We start from the raw sequence: 16505 nt of genomic DNA on the forward strand, positions 1-16505 counted from the left end.
TATCCCTTTATGGTACAATCAGATCAAATAGGTGAATTACAGAAATGACACATGGTACCAGAAATTATAATATTTTTCCATTTAAGTAAAGATCCCATTTTTTCCAGTATTTCTCAAATTTATCGGCAGCAAGTCTTAGTGAGAAAGTCAGTCTCTCCGTTGTGTAAATTTTCTTGATAATGCCTATGCAGTCCAAGAATGACGGTGGATCCACGTTTAGCCATTTGCGAGTTATGGCTTTCTTTGCACCAGCCAAAAGTATCAATAAAAGATATTTGTCTGAATTCCTCAGTCCTTGTGGCAAATCACATAGATAAAACACAGTGAAATCAGGGGCCAAGTTCAAGCCCATTACGGTATTGATTTCTTTGATCACTACTAGCAAATAGGGAACAATCTTAGCACATTCCCAAAAAATATGAAAATGTCCTGCAGATACACATCCACAGTTTCTCCAACACTGAGCCTTGTCGGGGTCTTTACTTTGTTTACTCTTAGCATTATGCGTGACAAAAAAACGCACTGTGTTTTTCCATGCAAATTCCCTCCATAGACGTGAGCTTGAGGTCATTACCACAGCCTTACATATATTGAACCAGTTGTTGTCATGTTTTATTATTTCAGCCTCTTTTTGCCATCTAGCTTTGATATATGTTGGGTCATTATTCCTACATCTTTGTAAACATTTGTATAATCTGGATATGTGTTTCTTTGGTGAATTCCCCTTACAAGAGTCAATGAAGATTTTAACCAAGCCCGTGTCCTCCTCTTCTAGGAATTTTATGTTTCTGTCGTAATGGTGCCTCAGCTGGAGGTATCTAAACAAATCCTGTCTTTCCAAGTAAAAACTTCTCTGGAGTTGCTGGCAGTCTTTTAGTACATTTTTATCTGTAATCTTCCAGTAGCCTGTTATACCCTTATGTGACCACTCTATAAATCTCTTATCCATGTTTGCAGGTGCAAAATCCGAATCGTAAGCAGACTTTTTTCAGTTTTCTTATATTTGAGTATCCTATAACATGTCTCTATGGGCACTTTCATTAGTGCTGGGAGCAGGTCTGCATTTATATGTCCTTTAATGAGTGGTTGATCTCCATTTAGCCTCACACATTGGATCACACCACCCAATCATCACTCGTAACTGTACAGCCCTATAACAGTCCTCAAGACATGGCAGAGTGAATCCACCTTTGTACTTTTGCAGTTGTAACGTCTAAAATTTTATTCTTGGGTTTTGTTTGGCCCAAATAAAATTACAAAACGCCTTTTTCGTCATCAAGACTGACAGCTACTGATTCGATATTTTTCATTTTATTTATTAGATGGAGAGCCCGCCTCACGTTATCATGAGTTTGCCTATTTCGAACAAAACCTGTTTCTGTATCAGTTAGTTCTGAAGTTATAAATTCCAACCGTTTAGCTAATATTGTTGCAAATATCCCATAGTCGATATTCAAGACTGATACGGGTCTATAGGAACCACATTCTGTTCTATTTTTACCCAGTTTGGGAATTACTGAAATAACTGCTCGTTTCCAGGATGGTGGTATCTCACCCCCCGTAAGCACATGGTTAAAGCAATCCCTCAGCAGAGGGGTTACTACTCTGAAGTGTTTATACCACTCTGCCGGGTAGCCATCCTCATCGGCCATCTTATTACCTTTCAATTTTGAAATAGCCTTGTTAATCTCCTCCGCAGTTATTGTTTGGGTATCTTTTATTTTGTTCTGTTCCTATCGATGGTAAATCAAGTGAGGAAAGAAATACATTAACAGAGGGCACATCTATCTGCTGTCAGACTCCATAATAAAGACTTTAACTGATCAAGCACACACATCCATACATATGCAATAATACTAAGTGCAATAATCCTTTCTGTCATCGTTGTATTTTTACTCAGTTGTATATAGTATTTGTATTTGTATTCTATTTTTATCTTATTGTATATTTATTTTATTTTATTCTACTGTATATAGTATTTTATTCTATTCTGTACAGTTGTGTACTGTATTTATTCTTATTGTATTCTAATTTTTGCCTCATAACTTTTGCACTGTCCACTTCCTGCTGTGACAAAACAAATTTCCCACGTGTGGGACTAATAAAGGTTATCTTATCTTATCTTATCTTATCATGTGTGGTTTTGCGTACAGTCGGGTATAATAGGTCACAAAAGATTATTTTATGCTTTTCATGTCATGACATATCTTATCATTTGCTGGGTTTTTAATTTTCTGAATAAATCTGTCAGCCTGCTGTTTCCGTATCCTCCAAGTAAGGAGTCTCTTAGATTTGGGACCATTTTCATAATAATTCTGCTAAATGAGTTTAGCCCTTTTCTCTATTTGGTCATCATATAACCTATTTAATATCTGTTGTGTTTCTTAAATTTTTCATATGTTCTGATTCTAGGTGTTTCAGTCTCGTAGTAAGGTCTTTTAGATACTTCTCTTTTTCCTTTTTTTAATATGAGGACCACAAAATTAGCTTCCCTCTAAGAACTGCCTTCGCTGCATCCCATAAAATACTAGGAGAAATATCACCATTGTTATTGTACTCCATGTATTCCTTAAATTCTTCTTTTACAAACTTTTTGAATTCTACATCATTTAGTAGACTAGTATTAAGCCTCCATAAAGTCTCTTTGCGATCTGAATCCAAATGGAGTGTCATTTGGTCCGAAATATCTCTCACCCCTATATCACAATTTATAATTCTATGCTTATCAAAGTGTTACATAAAAAAATAGTCCAGTCTTGAATACATATGGTGGGAATGTGAAAAAAAGGTATATTTCTTTTCCAGTGAGTGTGCATCCCTCCACACGTCAACCAACCCCAATTCCTTAAGCATTCTTTTAACATATACTGCTTCTGGTTAGTTTGATTACCTTTTGATATATTTTGCTCGATCAGCTGATGGTGTTGAAGGGTTGGATCTGGAGTTGTCATCTTGTTTCTGGAGAAACAGACACAGCAGAAAGCTTTAGCTTCCAAATGATTCGGTCTCTATGGAAAAACTTACACAATTGCAAAAAATCTCCTGGACTGAACAAACAACCCTAAATGTGTAAAAAATTTGTTACCCTGTTGATATAACAATGCCAGATGAATATGCACTAATTGGTAAAAATACAACCCAATTGGTATGAAAATAATCAGAACATGTCTGAACAGGAAAAATTATTGAATATTTGTTCTGAAAATGCCATTAAGAGACCCATCAACAAACGGATCAGACTTCCAACCGTCAGAGAGGTGAAAACATGGCAAGAGGGGGTCATATCTGTTCTGCGAGATTGCTTTGAATGCACAAATTGGGATATGTTTTGAGAAGTTGCTACATACTCAGATGTCGTGGACCTGGAGGAGTACACAACCTTAGTGACTAGCTACATTAGCATATGCATTGAGGATGTCACTGTGTTCAAGACCGTCATCATCTATGCAAACCATAAACCCCGGTTCTCTGCAAAGCTACGCAACCTGATGAAAATCAGAGACTCTACCTTTAAGTCCAAAAATAGAGAGGTTTACACTACAGCCAGAGCAGACCTATCACAGGCCATCAAAGAGGCAAAGCGGCAGTATGCAGATAAGATCAACACACATTTCACAAGTACAAAGGATACTCGGTGCATGTGGCAGGGCATCCAAACAATCACGGGCTACAAGCCAACACCTCCGGTAGGGGTGGGCGATATAAACGATAGAAACTATATAAGTTTGGCCAACGATAGAGATTTTGACTCTATCACGATAGCGCATGTTGATGACATCATCAAGCTGTGCCTGTTTTGGTTGAAAGCATCGCAGCAGCTACAACCATTATCATCAGCAAATTATGCTGGGCGACAGTCATGGCAAAGAGATGAAGCACTTTTGAAATATGAGGAAAGCCAAAAACTGCGCTTCCTGCACTTCCGTAACATTGATTCATTAATGTTGAATTCTCTCGCAGCTGTTCTATTCCCATGTAGTATATTAATAACTAACCTCGTATTGTGGATGAATAATCTCAGTTGTTCTCCTGACTGAAGTTCGGCCCGTGTATAGTATCCTGCTATGCGATTGCATTTGTCCCTAACCACCAGAATCCCTCACGTTAACTTTTATCGAGTGGAAAAAAAGTTGGCGTTCATCCTCCAGCTTCACTGTGCTAATGTTATGCTAACATAGCTGTGTCGCTAGCAATCACGTAGCACAACATTATATACCAGGTAGTCCAACTTCAGTAACCCTGCAAACGCCACTGCTGTTTAGTTTTCTGTCTTCATTTATGTTGGAAGTGGTAGCAGAGCTGTACGTTTTAATTAGTTTCAAAAATCTCTCAGTCAGAACATGGTATGTCATGTTTAGGTGGAAACTAGCGAGCTAACTTCCTGTTAACTTCTAACTCCGTTAAATTTAATAAATTCTGTTTTCATGGATGCCTGGATGTTAAACTTAATTGTTACACCTGGTAAAGCAGCAACGCTGATGATTTTATTAAAGATGAAAGAATTTAGACCGTTTTTAACTCTCAGTGTTCGTTTGACTTTGGGACCTGAAGCGGACGGAGTTTTGGACCCAGATTACTCCGCGAAGCTCCTCACTACGGCAGCCGTAATGCTCTGACAATCCATCAAGCAGTGCGGCTTACCAAAGTTGTACTAAAACATTTTTTAACAGATTTCTGCACGCCAAAATCGGTTCGAGGTCAGTAAGCACAACCAGAATTCATACATAAGGCACACTCTCGATTTTTGAGAAAATTAAAGGATTTTAAGTGTGCCTTATAGTGTGGAAAATACGTTATACAGAAGAAAAGAATATATCGCGATATATATCGTTACCGCACGTGCTTCAAATTATATCGCGACATGGATTTTAGGCCATATCGCCCAGCCCTAACCTCCGGCATGCAGCAGTGATCCCTCACTGCCAAACCAACTAAATGACTTCTTTGCACGTTTTGAGGCAGAGAACAAAGAGTCAGCAAGGAAGATGCCCCCCTCCCCCAATGACCAAGTAGTCTGTTTGAACACAGCAGATGTCAGGATGACACTTCAACACCTGGTGGACTGGTGTCAGAATAACAACCTGTCTCTAAATGTTCAGAAGACTAAAGAGATGGTTGTTAACTTCAGGAAGAGGTCAACGACCCACACCCCACTGCACATCAACAGATCTGCTGTTGAGATGGTCAACAGTGTGAAGTTCCTGGGTGTGCACATATCAGCTGACCTCTCCTAGAACCTGAACACCACCACCATCATGAAGAAAGCCCAACAATGTCTTCACTTTCTTAGGAAACTGAAGAAGGACAGTCTCCCTCCTCTCATCATTTTACCAGGGAACCATTGAGAGCGTCCTGCTACATCACTATCTGGTACGGGAACTGCACCCTCGCTGAAAAGAGGTCTCTGCAGCGGATAGTGAGGACAGCTCCCAACTATGGCAGACACATCATCCGACGTGAGAACAGCATAGTGAAGGACACTTTCCACCCCTCACATGCACTGTTCTCCCTCCTTCCATCTGGCAGATGGTTTTGCAGCATCAAAACCGTAACGACCAGACACCGCAAGAGCTTCTTCCCCCAAGCAGTCAGAGCCCTCAACTCACTACCACAAAATGACTGATATACACATACACCCTTATGAACACCTTACAATACTCATTAAAAGACTAAAAAAAAACAAAAAAAAAACTTCCACAAATCCACTACAAACTGGACCTGAAAACAACATGCTTATTTGCACTCAGTCACATAATTCTGTATACACTGTATACTTTGTATACTACTGTATTGACAATAAAGCTCTTGGATCTTGAATCTTGAAGAGAATGCAGTCCTTCCCAACAAAACATCACTCCACAAGTGTCAAAATGCCTCTTATGAATTGTTTAGAACTGTATCAACCTACCTTTGGTCTGATGTAGAGGGCCGAGCTTCCTGCAGTCTTGATGGCCTTGTAGATCACCTCTGGGGTCCTTGGCTCTACTTGCAAAGGCTGGAGCCTCCTGTTTGTGCTGGATGTAAAAAAGTCCAAAGGTTCATCAGAGCCTAGCTGAGGGAAGGTGGACCTCAGCAGCTCCAGGAAGTCGTCCTCCTGTAGACCAGGAGGACACCTCAGATCCTGCACCGGACATTTCTTAAACACTGAAATACAAAGAAGTCATTGTGAAATCATGAAACCAAGAAAAACGTGAAACCAAGAAAAAAAGGCACTTTCATGATCATTTGTAAAACCTAAGAGTCCACCTTGAGGTCCTGAAATAACGATGAATGTCACTCTGAATCAGTTTGCTGGGCCTCTTTACATTCCAACACATTTAATATTGGTAAGAAAAGAAAAAAAAACATATCTGAAAAACAAAGAACATGAAGTATACCGAGGTTAGAGAGTATTTCGGTCTGGGAATCCTCCAAGATGCGGATCCGGAAATTTGGAAGGGTCTGCGTGCCTCCAGTCAGAGCTTTGCTGGGCCTCTTCACTTCAAACTGATTGTAGAAACAAGTTTATTTACAGATAATCTCTTGATAAAAGCTCAAAATATACATTAGACAACAAACAAAATAGAACTGAGAGGTCTGCACACTCTGACTTCTGGCCTGGTTAGATACAAACTGAACCACAAAACATGACTAAAAAGCATTGATGCATGCTCAATCATCCAGGTAAGGAAATACCAAAAAGTTGACTCTGTTCAGATGATTAGAATCAACATTTCGGGATGAATAAAAAAGGTGAAAGTCTTTGCTGTTATTTAACTCGAGTGAAAAAAATGGTTCACCATCCCTTTATCCTAATGGTAAATACAAAAACAGAGAAACACAGAAGCAGTTTAAATGAATCAACAGACATTCTATTACACAGCAAATTCAAAAGTGTTAAATTTTTTGGTGTTAATAGTCTTCTTGCAAAAGTAGAGTTAATTTTACTCTAAGCAGAGTCACATTCTTTTAATGTAACTCTGAGGTGTAAAATGATAGTAGTTAAAATCGAGTGTTAAAAATGAGTGTTTCTCTGTCAAATCTGGAGGTGTTACAATGGAAACATTAACTCTTGACCTCTTAACTCTGAACTCCTAGAGGGGCTATGACACCAACAGAGTAAATTCACAGACTCCGCCCCCAGCACGGCTCCAATCGAAGCTGAAGTGAAGCCGTTTCAGAACATTTTGCTCTACATATTTGAGTTGTTTGCCATGCTTGGTAAGTCATTTTTTCAAAGATTGTTTCAATTATTATTAGCTTTTACTTCTGTGGCTCTTTGGAGTTGAGACAAAGCTGTGTGAAAGGCATTAGCCATGTTGCTCGCTGATAGCATAATATTCTGTTTTAGCTAGCTGAAAGGTATTGTTTGCGGGCAAATACCACAGCCTTGAAAAAAAGCTTGCATGTGAATTTTCAGTCAAACTTTTGGTCAAATACACCTAAAACAATGTCTAGAATGTGAAATGTTGGTATAATGGTGCTACTTGAAGCCTGAAAACGATCGCCCATAAAAAAAAAAAAAACGAGCAAACAGCAGTAGCAGCGTCCTGACTGGTTCTACGTTAGCATAGATCCCTCCAGAGTTTTGTGCACACGGTTTAGGTAAAAATGAAAAAGGTTGAGGTTTTACATTTAGTTCAGTATTACCTGTTGCCTGTGTCCTTGTCTTTTGGGAAAATACTTTACACAAGTAATGGCTCAAAGAGGATTCCTTTTTTTTTTTTACTGTGCTGCAATTGTTTACTGGATTATTTGTGCCATTAATTAGTGTCAACTAATTTTTATTCAATCTCCGCACAGGATATGCTTGTGAAGATGGAATATGGGGGAGAGCAGAAGTGCGTTGAAGTTCCACAAAGGGATGAATGAAGGACATGCATATTGTATTGAAGAAATAAGTGATGAGAATGCTGTTATTTGCATTTACCATGTCAGACCTTTTGATAAACAAAATTCTAATGAAAGTGAGAACATGTACACTGTTACATCTTTCAGAAAATGTTTTGAAATTGTGGTGCACAGTTCAGAATAAATGTTTTTCAAAAACCATTGCATCTTTTTAGTAAATGTTTATTTCCAAAAGAAATTTCTAGAAGTTCAGAACAGTAAAATTCCCGCTTTTTAGAATGAATTAGAAGATAACTCTTACGTAGTTAAACTAAAATACTCTTTGAGAGTTAATATATAAACTCTTAACACCAAGTGTTAAATTATCAACTCCAGACAGATTTGGTGTTTAACACTAAATCAGAGTTAACGTACCAACTCTCCAAAAAGAGTTAAATTAACATTCTCTGGTGTGGACCCATATAGACACTTTAATAGTGTTGAAATCAAATCCGACAGTGTTAATTTGGACATGCTGGATTTGCTGTGTAGCTACAAGTGCCTGTGTTTGAAAGTGAGATTTTCTGAAACAGTAGCGGTAACATCTATTCTTGCAAAGAGAACAACAGTCTCACATGTTGTCTATGTCAGAGTTTGGTACATCTCTAAAGCTTGTGATGCAAATGCTGAGTTGGAATTCTGATCCATACAGAAGAACATACTTCTCTTTCCTGTTGTAGCATCTACTAAAGTTCAACCAACGTATTGGTGGGGCTGAGCAATCAACTGATATAAAACATTTCCTGATATATCTATATTGACATTTAGATCGGCTGATAAATTACAATTTTAAAAGTGAAGAGAAAACAGTTATGTTCCAGGTCAATGAGATTTAGTTAGACATTTTCAGCAGCTACACCTCCAGCTGGAGGTGGACAAGGGTCACGGGAGGGCTGGAACTTCTCCTAGCTGGGCAAGAGGCAGGGTACACACTTGTGTGTCCATGCCACCCACCCAGTGGGGGTGATGACAACACCCCATCGGCCTTTTATGGTTGAGCGTCTGTTTATGTTTCATGTGTCTAAAAATATATATAACAAATTTTCAAAACAACAAATAATGGTGTTGGTATTGGTCAGACTCTATATCTATATTTTTAAATGGACTGAAGGCTGTGTAAGTTCTGAGATTTTGTCTTTGTAATTCTATAAATTCTTTTAACCATTTGAGGTTCACATCAAGACAATTGCAATTAAAAAAATATTTCTTTGCATTTTTATTCCTTTAGAACAACAGTAACAAAGTTTAGATTTTTTTTTTCAAACATAGTTTGAAACGCCATAGTTTTTTTTTTTAAACATAGGCCTCTACCAAACGGTTGAGATTTTCATTAATGGTAAAACTCTGAACACAAAAATACTTTTAAAAGCTTAATAAATCAGTTATAAACTTCTGTAACTTAGCAGCAGACTAGACAGAACAGGTACAAGAGAGTTGTTGTGCTACAGAACCAACTGCAATTTAGAGGTGTTAGATGTCCTTTATTTCTGGTGATGCGCAACAAAGCACTGCTGGTGGGCCTTTCAGGCACAGAAACACTTTGCACTTCTGACATTTCCACCTTGACAGTACCTTTGGACAGTGGTTATAACGGCCTTGGTTTTCACAGTGAAGTGTCCCAAGTTGTCATAACTTTTGACAATTCAAATGTCCCTCTTGAGGGATTAATAAAGGTTTATCTTATCATAAATCGACAAATCAATCATTTGGTAAAGTGTTTTTAAAAAATATTTGAATCTCATAACTAGAGATGGCACGATACCACTTTTTTATGTCCGATAATGATATCATTAATTTGGATATCTGCCGATACCGATATGAATCTGATATAGTGTATTTTTTAATCAATAAAATATTTTTTTTAATATCTTGCTGCCCTTTCTAAGTTCATACTCAAGTTTAAAAACAAAACAAAACGCTAAAGCTATTCTGTTATACCTTTATGCAAAAACTATTTCATAATTCAGAAATACTGATAAATCTAATAAATTTAAACCTACACCATCCTCACTATTCTGGTATTTTAAAGAGTACTTAGCGGAAATATTAAACAACCTAACTAATAGGGTTGCCAACTCCTAGCAAAAATAAATAAATAAAAAATAGGGAACCACCTATGCGCCTTATGACGCAATCAACTTTAATTTAATGCACGTGTAAAAAAAATGCAGAGAAATCAATTATTTTTCAACAATAATTTAATTAAAAATTAATTAAAATAAATAGATTCAACATCTTTCTTCAACAGAATTGCAGACTGCACAGATGGTACCTTCCCAAAGGAAAAAGTACTATACCTTACTAGGGTATATTAAACTTAATGGTTACTATATACGGTAATGGACTTTATACATTTTACATCAGATAAGAACTTTGGGTGTAAGATTCAGATAATTATTTATTAAAAGTGAGACATTTTAAATGAGAATAGGAAAGAAAAGTATGTTTTTGTGCCCCCCTTTTCCCTGTTCATGCCCTACCTGCTCCCTTGGCTAAACTTTGCTAGATCCGCCCCTGCACAGTTACCAGCCGTCAGCTACGTAGAAAAGGATGCTGGTGTAGAAAGTAATATTAAATAAATTCTAGCTACAGCTTATCGAGCTTAATGTGCTGCTGTTGTTCAGCCGCTGGTTTCCTCTTTCTGGTGTAAAGTGGGTCGAAAACAAACAAGAGAGACGGAGTCACGACAGAAAAGCCGATCAGCTGATCATTGATCAGTTTCATGACTGAAGTAGCAGCAGGAGAGGGAGGGGGAGAGAAGAGGCAGTCACTCCATATATCGGTTGTTAAGCTTAACGCTGGAATGCTTCACAAACATTCAGAGATGAACTTACACACTTGCTTTACTTCTCTCTGGGATAACTTTCTCAGAGATGAAGCGCTGGTTTGGTAGCAAGGCTACAAATGCTCGACCAGACTGCCGAGAGGTCTCACATTTCTCAGCCACTATGAGTTACCCCATGTCGAAAGTTTTGTGAGGTGCTTTCGTGATATTTAATGGATTGGATTACATTTTTAATTTCTCTCCGATATCTGATCCAGTAATTTAGATCAGTATCAGACCGATACGATGCATAATATCAGATCGTTCCATCGTTACTCATAACATTAGCTAACTCAAACTATTAGATCATGGGTAGGGAGCGTTAGTCCTCAAGAGCCGGTGTCCTGCAGGTTTTAGATCTCACCCTGGGTCACTACACCTGAATCAAATGATTAGTTCATTACCAGGCCTCTGGAGAACTTCAAGACATGTTGAAGAGCTAATCTAGCCATTTGAATCAGCTGTGTTGGATCGAGGACACATCTAAAACTGCAGGACACCGGCTCTCGTGGCCTGGAGTTTCCTACCCCTGTATTAGATCCTTAAAATCAAACCTCCGTCAATCTTTTGATCCATTGGGGTGTGGTAAGCCATCAAACGCCCCTATTTGAAAATAAGGATATTACATGAAATTGCTTGTATGGCCAAAATTGGGTAAATGATGTAATTTGTAAAATCAAAACAAAAACCAAAACAAAAAAACCATTAAAAAGTATAATTTTTAGGTGTTGAGTTTCGAGTGAAAGCAATTTTAGCCATTTTTTTGCCACGATAGAGGCAAGAACAATGTTTAGTGAATATATTTTTGATGTATTTAAGAAGCTGAAAGTTATTAAAGCTGAAAAAAATCAAGACCCTTTCAAAGTGTATAAAAATCTTATTGATTACAGGGTAACACATTAATGTTAATAGCAACTCTAAGCTTTTAATTTTGAAGTTTCAAGTATAAAACAATGCTGTTACATTTACACTGTAATGTTTTACTGTAAGTATGGAAACAAGTAAACAACATTTTGAAATAACTTTAATTGGAATTCTGTACACTGAAAAAAAACAACAACCCAACAACACATAAAAAAATAAATTTAAAACAAAAACCCCAAATAGCCAGTTCCTTCATCTCTCCATTAAATGTCAAACATCGCATTGACCCGTAATCCCTGCTCGTCAGCACATGCTTTTAAAAAGAGCTCCATGTCCTCGGCAAACTGAAAAACAAACAGGAAGAAGTCCCTCTACACAAAAACACTGCAGATGACAGGCCAGGCAAACATCTATTGATCTGTTTGAATGCCTCCTCATTAGGGCTGGGCTATATCATATCGTTCACGGTAATACCGGTGTAATGTTGGGCAACGATAAGAAAATGAAACATCGTGACAGAATATGGGTGAAACGTGCATGCGCGGTGCCTTTGTTTACATACGCACATGGCGGCGACGCGGAATGAGAAGAGTGAAAGTGGATCGTTGAATGAAACAGATGAACCAGAATTGGTTTGTAAAAATGCTGCAACTTCAGTGGTGTGGAACTGGTTTAGCTTTCATCCGTCAGATACACAACAAAGCACTATTTTTAGTAGAGCATGCTGCATGTTGATGGGGTTTTTTTTGCACTAATAAAGTTGAGGAGTTGTAAAGTATTTTGTCTGGTGTCAATTATATCGTCAGTTATATCGTTATCGCAAATTTTCAAATGTATATCGTGATAAATATTTTTGGCCTTTTTTTTAAGAAGACTAAGACCACAGTGAGGGCATTTCATTTTCATGGACTTCATTTAGCACGGAGGGTAGAGCATATGCATGGTCTACCGAAGATTCAGAAAATGGTTTAGATGTTGGAGAGAAGACATTGAGAGGGATGCGGGGCACCTTGGAGAGTGCAGTGGGGAGCAGTCCTGATAGTGGTGGCTCACTAGCTATTGAAACATTATGTTGACATGACAATAAATGCCTTGCCATATCCCCACGCCGTATGATTGTCATGTTACAGACAGGACAGTGAAAGTGTCCTGTTGTCCTACATGGCAGCCTGCAACGGCATATCATTTTGTCTGTAAGAGAGAAAAAAAACACATGTAATTTAAATGTAGTTATATGGAATGCAATCAATTTATCTAACAATCAGAGTGTACATGTTAAGAAAAATATCCAAGCCATCCTCAATAATGAAAGCAAAATGGTGTGGATCACAAGAGCTGTCAAGAAATGTAGTGAACAGGAACAAAAACTTTATTTAATGAAAACACATTTTTCTCTTGCTGATGAATGCACTGAACTGTACAATGTGAAAAGCAACTTTTAAGTCAACAAAGAGAATGCAGAAGTACTAAAAAGAAGTGCATGTTTATAACTTTAACTATAAGGTATATATAATACTAACATACCTTTAAAAGGCAAAGCATTTTTAATGTGTCCACTTATATGCTCCTCAATCACTGCCCTGACAGTAGGGCTGAAATTGGGGCACAGAGGGCAGTGAAAGAGTCTTCTGCAACATGTTGTGCATTCCTGCAATTCTGGCTTTGAGGCAGAATTCCAAATTGATATGTGCATCTAAAACAGAGAAAAACAGATAAACACCGTATACACATTTAGGTTCAGGTTTTAGCAGAAATAACACGTTGCAGTTAGCATGTAAGAGATTTGGGGAGAAAATTCTTTACAAAAAAGTAATTTACAAGACACTTTTATTTGTGACATATGTATCTATTGACATATAATAGACAATTTAACCGAGGCTAACTAAAATCTGGGCAACAAAAAAGCAGATGTAATGTAATAACCCTGATTTGAAAATGTAGGGAGTACAAAGTACATGTCATGCTAAAATGTAAGAAGCAGAAGTATAAAGTAGGCACAAGAAAGTGTAGCAGTAAAGTACAGATACCAGAAAATTCTACTTAAGTAATGAAGTATTTGTACTTCGTTACTTTCAGTCTCTGATGCCAGCAAAAAATCATATTCTAATGCAAAATGTGTATTTTTTGCCATCTCGCCCACACAAGCCCTTAATCCAGCTCTCTTACTTTAACCAGGGCCCGTACACAGACATATCTGTGTTTCTCTGCCATGGAGCACGATAAAAAAAACAAAATTTAAAAATGCCCGTTGCTGTAACGCAAAGTGCCAACATGATCAATGTAAGCAAACTAGATGATTCCTAGAATTATGAAATTGCTAACGGCAAATTTATATATGAAAGACTCTGTCCCAACCTTTACGATCCACTTGCAAGGTTTCCACTGTATCCATGCAGGTCACGTATTTCTGCCTACTGTGGAGGTCACGTGTTTCCGGTTACTGTGGAGGTAATATGGCACTCCACAGCGGCTGCAGCCAGACCCTTCTCGGGCTATCTTTTTAAGTCACGGTGCCATTTGGTGGATTTTTTCGGCAATACAATTGGTAGAAAAGACTCAAAAAGGAAGGTCAATTTACCTTATTGAAATGATATAGGGCCTCAAAATGTACTCTACCAATTGGTTGACCAGAACATTAAACCTTGGAGAATACATTCAGATGACCTTCAGGTGGATCTAGACAGCTAAGTTATAAGATTTGAACTGAAGGCTGCTTGAGGCAATTACAGCTTATGTAGACACACTTAGTAATATGTCTAAATACTTAATCGGTTTTGGACTGTGTTGCATTTCTGCCAGGTTTTCACTTTATGTCTCAACTCAAACTAATTAACAACCAATTACTGCAAAATTTTTAATTTTCAGTATAACTCACACGAGAGCTGACTTGAATAATTTTAAGTTTTGACATTTTCACATATCTAAGATAGATATGTGAATTTCAAACCTTACAGGTATTTGATGACCTGGTTCCTTAAGTTGTTCTTCATGCTGTGTGGAGCTTGTGTCTGGTTGCACAAATGGCATCTCCACCCCCTCCTCTTCCACATTATCGTACACCGGGAGACCTGAGATCACAGTGTCCTTCACATCTGGACACAGAAAGTCAGTTTTAACACAGTAATGTTTGAGTTTTACATCACAGGACTGTTTGACAACTAAAGTAAATTTTTACAACATCTGCACACACTTCTACAATTTTTATGCATGCACTGAAGCAAAACCCAATTTAACCTAAATTTCACAGCAGGAAATTGCTGAGCTCTAAACAAAAACATACACTTTGCCTTCTTATATGCTGTTTAGTGTTGCACAGCTGTGCTGAGTGCAGCTGTAACTGTTCTGTTAGCATCTTTGTATCACTACACCCTGTAAGAGGTGCAAGCTGATGCATTTTGTTGCATTTTTTAATGTCTTTATCTCACTAAAATAAAGGCTTTTTACTACAAACTCAATTCTAAAAATGTTGGAATTCTACGTCAAATATGAATAAAACAAAATGCAGTTCATTTGCAAATCTCATAACTTCGAACCAGCACTCTAACACTCAGAGAGCTTCGAACTCCTCTTTTACTTCTACTTCATCTGCTTTTGTCAGTTCAGTTACTTGTACTGCTGGTGTTTTTTGTATTTTACAACACAAAATCTCCAATGCAAAACCTCACAAACACACCTGACTGTTGCGTGTGATGCTCATTCTCCTCGAGACTGGCTTCCATCAATACGTCACAGCTGTGCAGCTCTTTAAAAATAAAACACTTTTTTTTAATTAAGAGGGCCTAGAACTCAAAAAAAGAATATTTATAGTGAAATATTCATGATAAGGTAAATGTAAAACAGATTCCGAGGTGGTTAGCTGTTTTGATCTTTTGACCTTCACTAAGTCTGTCCGTTTCTACATTACGTGCTGTGTAGAGAATGTGAAAGTGACCAAAAGCACCCAATTCACAAAAATCTTTATTTACGTCATAAAAACAATCTGTGTATCATTCGTTTCAGATGTTTTGATCTTTTTCTTTGCCAGTTAGTGAGCATAAATGTGTAATTTGGTAAAGAAAGTTCGGAACACCCATAACCATAACTTTGCTGACCTGTCCTCTCAAGCTTGACCCGAGGCTGCAGGAGCTCCAGCAGTCTCCTCTGCCGGTCGATCTCCTGCCTGAAGCCCGCGATCTCCTCCTCGTAGTCGACTATCGTCCTCTCCACCACTGCTAAGATCTCCCGGGCGGCTGTGCTCAGTTTCTCAGTGATGATTCCTCTCAGTATGTCGCTCTTGGACATGTTAGCGACGCCGTCGAGTGGCTCCGAGCCTCCGCTGCTGCTCGTCCAGCAAAACATGATTTTCTTTGTTTGTTTTTTCACAGTTTTGATGTCGAACGCGTTTGAGACTGTTACGGTGCAGCCACATAATGCGTCCGGGGAGAAACAACAGCTGTATCCTTTTCTGACCACTCTATCCGGACAGCCTTCAGTGACAATTCAACAACTCAACCAGTTTTAGTAATGTAATAATTATTTTACAAAGATTATTCTCCAAATGTTTGCTTTAAAAACTTTTTTATTATTAGTTAGTGTCCTTCATATTTCTGTTTCTAATTAACACGGAAATTGCATTAATAACCGTTTAAATTCAATATCAATTAACAAAAAGCGTGTTCATTCAAAAGTTTTCTCTGCTTTTCTTTTAAACAGATATCACTGTAAAGTAAATTTTCTTAAATTTGTCAATTAAAAAAACGTAACAAAGGTTAAGTCAGAGTAAAAAACTCCCCTTAAAGTTTCTCTTTGTTTCCCCTTTTTGTCTGGCTTTTATCAGTGGATGTTTTTATGTTTTCTGATGTACTGCTCTTCTTTCAACTTTTAATATTTCCTTCTTCAAGAGACTTTTATGGGAGCTAGTTTCCACTAATGAGAAAAACAATCTTTTTTGTTTTACATCCACTTTTGT

At 37.8% G+C, this 16505-nt stretch overlaps 1 protein-coding gene across 1 annotated transcript in view; it reads right to left on the reverse strand.

Moving 5' to 3' along the window:
• Window positions 1-15981, reverse strand: part of LOC102302934 (zinc finger protein 572) — a 22740-nt gene extending 6759 nt beyond the window's left edge. Inside the window, exons 1-6 of the mRNA XM_042214411.1 lie at window positions 15649-15981; window positions 15231-15299; window positions 14510-14649; window positions 6378-6486; window positions 5909-6144; window positions 2891-2958 (exon numbers count right to left, since the gene is read on the reverse strand). Coding sequence (XP_042070345.1) covers window positions 2891-2958; window positions 5909-6144; window positions 6378-6486; window positions 14510-14649; window positions 15231-15299; window positions 15649-15895 — 869 coding nt within the window. The 5' untranslated portion in view covers window positions 15896-15981. The remainder of the gene's footprint in view (window positions 1-2890; window positions 2959-5908; window positions 6145-6377; window positions 6487-14509; window positions 14650-15230; window positions 15300-15648) is intronic.
• Window positions 15982-16505: the final 524 nt, after the last annotated feature.

Source organism: Haplochromis burtoni, unplaced genomic scaffold, assembly GCF_018398535.1.
Source record: "Haplochromis burtoni strain Fernald_Lab_line unplaced genomic scaffold, NCSU_Asbu1 Contig_561, whole genome shotgun sequence".
In the NCBI taxonomy this organism is placed as follows: domain Eukaryota; kingdom Metazoa; phylum Chordata; class Actinopteri; order Cichliformes; family Cichlidae; genus Haplochromis; species Haplochromis burtoni.